This window comes from Falco biarmicus, chromosome 9, assembly GCF_023638135.1.
Source record: "Falco biarmicus isolate bFalBia1 chromosome 9, bFalBia1.pri, whole genome shotgun sequence".
NCBI classification, from domain to species: domain Eukaryota; kingdom Metazoa; phylum Chordata; class Aves; order Falconiformes; family Falconidae; genus Falco; species Falco biarmicus.
Window position 1 is genome coordinate 28,734,105 of NC_079296.1, and position 7,914 is coordinate 28,742,018.

General features: G+C 49.8%; 2 protein-coding genes across 2 annotated transcripts; one reads left to right on the top strand and one right to left on the bottom strand.

Moving 5' to 3' along the window:
* The first annotated feature begins 492 nt into the window (after window positions 1-492).
* LOC130155094 (homeobox protein vent1-like) lies at window positions 493-1,963 on the top strand. Its single transcript, XM_056352043.1, is given in 4 exon segments — window positions 493-561; window positions 563-731; window positions 880-1,112; window positions 1,604-1,963. Coding segments are annotated over 4 exon segments (831 nt in total).
* A 2,936-nt stretch (window positions 1,964-4,899) lies between these two features.
* LOC130155095 (homeobox protein vex1-like) lies at window positions 4,900-6,379 on the bottom strand. The gene is made up of 3 exons (XM_056352044.1): window positions 6,139-6,379; window positions 5,762-5,967; window positions 4,900-5,226 (listed from the first exon to the last, which is right to left on the bottom strand). Exons 1-3 carry the CDS (start codon window positions 6,377-6,379, stop codon window positions 4,900-4,902), a joined length of 774 nt encoding a protein of 257 aa, XP_056208019.1.
* Window positions 6,380-7,914: the final 1,535 nt, after the last annotated feature.

The window sequence follows — 7,914 nt, forward strand, 5'->3', positions numbered from 1 at the left end:
GCCGCTCTCCCCGGCTTTCCCGGGCTTTCCCGAGGTGAAGCGCCCGGCGGCAGGGCTGGCAGGCCCCGCCAGTGCTCCATTATCCCTCAGCCAGGCATCGCCCCGCGCCCCGACGTGCGGGCCGGGCCGGCCTCGGGTGCGGGCGCAATGCGGGACCCCGCGGCTGAGAAGGGGGTGGGTGAAACCGCGCTGCTATCGGCACCGTGCGTGACTTTAAACGCCCGTTTGCGCGGTCGGGCCTGCTCGTGCCCTGCCCTCCGGGGGACAGGGGCAGGTTTGCACTTCAAGGTGTCTCTCTGGCCCCGCAGACGCGCTGGAGCCAGCGGCTGTAGACATTTGCTAGACGTGTGAACTTTCCTCCTCGCTGGGTGCTGTTATCTTTGCTCGATTCCCACTTTGATGTGGGTTCACACTTGCAAACGAGTCCACGCGGGACCGGAGCGCCCGTATAAGAGTGGAGCGAGCCCAGCGCGAGCCCAGCTCCTTTCTGCCATGAACCAGGCCGAGCTGCCTTTGGCAGAGCCCAAGCCCCACGGGCTAAGGCCCCACATCTGCTGCGCACCCCCCTCCCCGCGCCCCCACCTCTCTCCGTAGTGCCCCCCTTCTAGTCAGAGCCTCGCCCCGACGGAGGGGACCGCAGCCGAGCCAGCCCGCGGACAGCGAGCCCTGCGCAGGGGTGCTGGGCCGAGGCAATCCCCGGGAGCCCACTGACCCGTGCCCGTCGGAGCCAGGTGGGTGAGGAGGGGAGAGGGTGGGAGAAGAGGGGAGGGGGCACGGGACGCACACGGGACCTCGACTCCCATCGGGACGAGAGGAGGCGGAGGTACCCCCCAGCCGGGGAAGAGGCCTCATCACCGCCCCTTCCCTCCTCCCTTGCAGCCCCCGACGGCGGCTGGCAGAGCGCTGACGAGTCCTCGGGCTACGAGAGCGAGAGCGCGGGCGGGGAGCCCGCGGCGGCGGCGGCCGGGACCCGGGGGCGGCAGCGGCGGGCGCGGACCGCCTTCACCTCGGAGCAAGTCTGCCGGCTGGAGAAGACCTTCCAGTGCCAGAAGTACCTGGGGGCCTCGGAGCGGAGGAAGCTGGCGTCTGCCTTGCGGCTCTCGGAGATCCAGGTGGGTCCCGGATCCTGCCCGGCCCCGTCGGGCAGGGGCAGCCAGGCTCGGCAGTCCTGCACCGGCTTTCCCTGCGCTGAACAGACGCAGCAGCTCCTGCTGCCTTTCGCGGGGACTGCGGGAAGGGTGGCGAGATCGCTCGGGGATTAACGAGTTAACGCTCCGGGAACTTGGGGGCACTTTCTACTGGGGAGGAGGTATCAAGGTTCCCTTATTTCTTAATGAGGTAAACTGCTTTTCCTGGATGCGTATATACGGTCTTAAAACCATAAAGTAATCGGTCTAAAATCGCTGAACACAGATGCTGTTTCCCTCTACAGCCCGCAAGATGCTCTGCCCTCGGTTAACCAGGGCCAAAGCATCCGTCCAACTCTTGTCAGTTCAAGTGAAGCAAAATGGCAAAAGCTGCAGAGAGACAGCTTGTGTAGTTTGCACGTTGTAAGTCCCTGATTGTCTCCTCCGCCCCACACCTCATTGTTTTTGTTGCCCAGATCAAGACCTGGTTTCAGAACCGGAGGATGAAACTGAAGAGACAGATACAGGACCACCGGTACAGCCTTCTGTCCCCTGCTCCGCTCTACAGCCACCCCGTGGGGACCCCACCAGCTCTGCTTCAGGACGGTCTCCAGTGCCCCTTTGCTCTACCGCACCAGAGACTCCTGCCTCTGACCTCGGTGCCTGCTGTGCAGTTCAGCTTCTCCTTTCCCAGATACAATGCATCACAAAGCACCTACCACTTTATGGCAAATGAGCTGCCGTGCTGCCAACATTTTCTTCCTCATCCTTCTTTCCATCCGGTTATTCAGGACAAAATAGACAAGCAATGCCACCCTGTATATGCATTACACTGAAAACACAACGGGGCAGTGTTGTATGCTGTAATGTATGTTGTGCTCAGAATTTCTTGTCTGATTTGAAAGTGCATTTATTATTTTAAGTTAAATGTGAAAAGGATTAATTTTATATTTGTACTAATTGATATTAAAATGTATTGGATGTGATGCCATACAGTAATTTTTTATTTGATAGGCTATACATTTTTAAAGTATCAGTAGTGTACCATCTAAATTCAAAAGGTCATAGACTGAAGGAAGTTGCTCAAAGGGAACTGGAGGGAGAGAAGCAGTAAAAGAAACTTGCTTTTGCCAAATTTCTCATGGTGTAGGCCAATACTAAGTTTAGTCTGAAATGGGCATGTTAAGAAACTGGTTTTCATTGCATATCCCGTTTTTCACATACACACACACACATATATATATATATATATAAAATCTGAACAGTTACATGTTGCGACTCTGTAATGGTTGCACTTGTGCAGTATAAATGAGCATGGTCACCTGAACTCTGAACTCCAGGTTTGGGTAATGGGGAAGGATTTAGATGTTTTAACATGTCCTACACTCATGCTGAGATGTATAGTCTGCCTGTTTTTTTGGGGGGGAGCCTGGACCCTAGCACTGGCATTGCATTGTGGTTTTGGCTGAGTGTATCCTCCAGGAGGAAGGATAATCTGCTGGTGAGTTTTTCTTCTGAATATATTAATTAATTTATTGCTTTGCATTTCCAGTCCCATCTTCCACATGGAAGTATCAGCTGTGTTAATCACAAATATTAAGGCAATGTTTCTTTAACCAGGAATTAAATAGTTCAAACCTTCACGATGGAAATTTCATGTTTTACAATTGCCAAAACACATAGTTTTTAAAAAGAATTTAAGAGCATAATTGTGTTTGGTTCATAACAATATCGCCTAAATGGGACTTTAACCTGCAAATTTGACTCTGATTCATCACTAAGTGCCCATGATAATTACATATTTGGAGCTTTTTTTAAGAAATTGAACCCTTTAGAAGAAACATTTAAGGGCAATAGCTCAAGTTGTGCTTTAGCAATCCGAAATTTTGTTGTTTTTTCAGTTCTTCCTGGAATCAGTTTTCACTCCAGAAAAAGCTTGGTTAACACTAATTATTTCCTGGTCTTTACAGAAGTATTTTTAATTCACCTGAAAGGTCTTAATGCATTAGAAACTAATCTGATTGCTGCATTTTAATCTAAATTTCCCTCCTCCACCCTCCAATCCAGTGAGCCATCAAGGGTTTCCAATAGCCTAGGGGCTTCGTACTTGTGAAAGGATGCCTTGGAAGGGGTAAAGAGAATTTTCTGCAATTATGGTGTTCCAAACCAGATGCAGTCTTAACTCCAGGAAGATCCAGGTTGACATGTTGGAAGCAAACTTGCTGGTCATTGGGGGAAGCGAGGGGTGGAATTCCAGGCTAAACTGTTCATTAATAGTCATGCTGCATCTTCCCTGCATTACGTAGTTTGTGTTCAAAGCGACTGAGACGCACATGTCCCTTCAGCTGCCTAGCTGCATCATCTCTGAGTGCTGTCCTAGTGTGGCACTGAGAGGGTATGTGGTGGGGGAAATTCCTTCAAGTGTCTCCCATCCTGCCCCCAGATAGGAAAGGTAGGGGTGCCTGAGAGCAGGGTCAGAGATAACCCCCTGCTATAGCATGCTCAGGGACTTCCTTTTTCCAGAGGTTATAATCAGACAGGAGATGAGACACAGGAGGCGGGAATTTGGATGGAAGTATGTCCTTGTTGTCTACTAAAGGCTGTTTTCAGTGTTGCTCTCCTTAGCCCCACAACACAACTGTTAATGAGAGGGGAAGGCAAGGCACAGCACCAGGCTGTTGCAGGCCCTATTTGCCAACTTTTTTTTCCTCATGAGCAACTTCTACCTAGGTAGAAGGGAAAATTTTTTTGTGTATTTTGGCTTTTTTTTTTTCCCTCTCAACAATTGCAAAGTAGTCTAATCATCACCTGGCAAACAGGTTAGGATGGTCAGGAGGAGAGAGGGAGCAACTCCTGCTGTAGTTGCTTTATGGTGATGCAAGATACTTCTCATTATTCCCTAAAGGCTCAACTTTGCCATTTTCCATAAAGCTTGCTTTGGCCTTTTTCAGACAGCCAAGTGTTCTTGATAGCAAATCTAACAGAATCCTGCAGTTTAAAATTGGTGAGGCTGCCAAGCTGAAACTTTAGAAGAAAGAAACCTGAAATGTTTTCATTTTGAGTGTCCCAGGAGACCTGAACTTGTTAACAACTCCAATGTTTTCATCAGAAAATTTAAATTACGAGCATGTTTGACATTGGCATCAAAACACATGCTTGCTTGCCAATTAATTCCTTAGCCTCACCTCTCTTTAAATGCATTAATGAAATATGTACATCAACAAACAGGGAGGACTACTTTAGGAATGGTGCAGAATATCCAGATAAAAGACAATTTATTCAGTTTCGTTCATAGGGCTGGCACCTTTGGTACCATTTTATTTTCAATGCTAATCCCACACTCGAGTAGAATGTTTTTAAACATGTTGTCTATTACATGATCTAATTACTATGTAAATTGAAGTGTAAACATCACTCCACTTTTTCAGTGGAGATCCCCACATGAGTATAGGCCATTTTCTGAAAAGAAACTTTTGGATAGGAAAGTTTATATAGAAATTTCAATACAGCATAGTGAAGACTGTAGAGTGGAGTTTCAAATCTTCCACTCTCAGTATTACTTCTTTAAAACATGTGAATTATTTTCTACTTCAACATAAACCCCCAGATTTGAATAAAAAAATTAAAAATTGATTCATCAATCTATTTAATATAACAAAATAATTTAAATAATTATTCTTAGAGATATTTGGCAGTTTTTGTTTAGATTACAGGTAATCTTTGGCATTTTTAACAGGAAAGAAGATATGGCTGGAACCTCAGTCTTTTATGGTCATCGGTTAGTCATTGCTGGGATTACAGAAGAGTAAGAAGATAATCCTGGGCTGGGAGACAACAGTAAAGCTGGACTTGGCAAAACTGGCTGAAGGGACTGAGCTGGAACAGAAGGTAACAACAAGGCAGGGCTTGTCACAGCTGGGTGAAGGGAAGCAGCAGAGGTAGAAGAGACATTGATGTCCATCCCATGAGAATATCTGGATGTAGCAGTATTTGGGCAACAACGATAGGGCAAAAATAAGCCTGAGAAAAGAGCTTCCACCCTTGCATCTTGAGTCTGACGTTTAAACTTCATACGACGATTCTGGAACCAGGTTTTTATCTGAGGATATGGAGGGAGGGGAAAAAAAAAAAAAAGAACGAATGTACTTGTCCCTTTGGCATATAATAATGCATCCTGAAGTCAGATTTATTATCAGAGTAACATAATATATTAACAGTTGTAAGATTTAGGGCCAATAACATTGATCTATATTCAGTGTAGAGTAGTTATCTTGGCATGAGGAGGGATCAAGCCGTGACAGCTCCGTGCCGGGTGGCAAGGCAATTACTCAGAGACCAGACCTGGACCAGCACTAAGCGCAGTGGGATTAGGGGGATGGGTAAGGGCACTTCTGTTAGAGAGAAACCCTGCGGTGCCGCCGAGCGGGCACACAGTTTTTAGGGAAGCATTAGCGCGCAGGCTGGAATCGCGGCGGGCAGCGCTGCCGCTGTCCCCTTCCCGCGGGGGCCATGACCCGGCCAGCCGGGCGGAGGCACCGCTCCTCTCCCGCAGCCCGCGGGAGTGTGAGGGCCGGGGCGGCGCGGGGCGCGTCCCCCGGCCCGGGCGGGGCAGCGGCGGCCCCGGCCGCGCTCACCTGGCTCTGGGAGAGGTTCAGGGCGGCGGCCAGGCGCTGCTTCTCGCTGGCGCCGATGTAGCGCTGCTCGCGGAAGCTCCGCTCCAGCTCCTGCAGCTGCGCGGACGAGAACTTGGTGCGGGGTCGCCCGGGCGCGGGGCCGCCGCCAGCCTCCGCGTCGCGCCCGGGGCTGCTGCGGTGCGCGGCATCCCGGTCCCGGCGCGCGGCTGCGGGGACAGGAGGGGGGGGGGGGGCGGGCGCGCACCTCAGGGCGGTGACGTAGGCAGCGGCCGCACGTGCGGCTGCTCTCCGCCGGCCGCCTCGCGTGCGGCGACCGTTAGCCTAACGGCCGCCACCAACGGTCGCGCCGCCCGTCCGTGAGGAGAGGCGGGACTCACCGCGGTCCGGCGGGCTCTCGGGGCTGCCGGCGTCCCCCGGCGGGGAGCGGGGCCGGCCGGTGGCTGCGGCGCGGCTGCTCTGGGCCAGCCACTCCACTGAGAAGGGCCCCTTCTCCATCCCGCGGCGCTCCCCGCGCACTGAGGCCGCCCCGCTCCCGGGGCAAACATTTAAAGCGCCTTCCGCGGTGTGGCTCGGCAGGGCCGCCAAGCATCTAATGATGCCGAGGACAAAGGACCCCATTGAGAGGCGCTTTAATCTCCCCTTTCAGGTGGTTGTTACATCCGCCTAATCTCTACCCGCGGTAGTTAGCAGGACTCAAGGCTACCTGACCTGGCGCCAAGTTCAGCTCTGAGGCGTCTCCTGACCACGTAGCTGCTGCAATGGCATCGTGGCTTGTGCTTGCTGCGCTGCCCGAGCCGGCCCCGGCTCCCGAACCGCGCTGCCATTTCCAATCTTTACCTCCCGGTGTGAAGGACAAGGATTCAGAAGGTAACAAAGAGGACATAGACAGGCCTCTCCTGTGAGAGTTACACCCCAGTCTGGAGTCCCTCTCGCCAGTTTGATGCAAGGCTTGGAAGAACCCTGTTGCTTTTCTACCAGCAAAGGAGAGTGACTCAAGGTAGGAACAAGTAGCCCTCGAGCTTGCAGACACGTAAAAATCACGGAGAAACACTGGATACTAGTTATCTTCCCAATGTTCCTATGAGTAACATGCTACTTTTTGTCAGGTCAGGGTTGGGTAGATATTTGGACTAGGAGTTACTTGCAAACTCAGGGTTGAATATTTCTTGCTGCTGTCTATGAGGCGGAGTGCTGCAGTTAGGACTCTCATCTGCCTCTGAAGTGTGAGGTACAGCTGTTGATTTCAGTTCACACAATATCAGGGTTTTAAAGAAGTCTTCAAGGAGAGAAGGTTTGAAACCAGGTCACAGTGGTGGATTTATTAGGCCGTTTGTAGAAAGTAAGCTGGTCAGTTTTGATCTAATAGGTAGTAAACCAGTTAATTCTTATGATTTTATTTTAGAATAAGATTAAGCAATGAGCAGGTATGTTTCAGGACATTGGACAGGATAAGAAACACTAAGAAAGTGACTAGTTGGCTTGAATGTCTCTGTTCATGGTTTAAAACATCATCTCCTCTCCCTGCACCCCAAGAAAGAAATGTGTGCATTTCAAAGTAAACAGTCCTCATGTTCTTATAAAGTAGATCAAAGAGGAGGAGTGTAAACTCTGTTCAGAGGCAGCCTGTTCAAGGATGATTCCGATAAGGGTGAGAAAAGAACCACTTTTATGATCTGAAGTGGGCCTGGGATGGCACAGTCCTTATCCTCTGCAAACACAGGCTAACACATTGACAGGTTGTTTCGGTAAATGGCCACTACTGCTTGAGTTTATACAGTCAGAGATAATGAATTAGCTTTCACGCAGAGCTGAACATGTTTGAGACAACATGTTAATTCTTAGACTTCAAAGGACTTCATGTCACCTTTTATGAATGGTGATGTATTTGTAGTGAGATGACAAAAGTCAGATAATGCTACCCTTCTATCTCTTTTCCTTCTAAGGTTTTATATATTTTCTCAGGCAGGAATACTATTTTCTCCCATAAAATGTAGTGGGGTTTCATATGCTCTTTTGTTAAGTGTATCGAAGCAGGATTTAAGAAATTTTTAGAAGCTGATTGTGAATATTCTTCCTACATACATCTGCAATTATAAAATCTTTTGTTCTCCTTGTAATAACAGGAAAAAATAACTTAAATATCCATGTAGGCA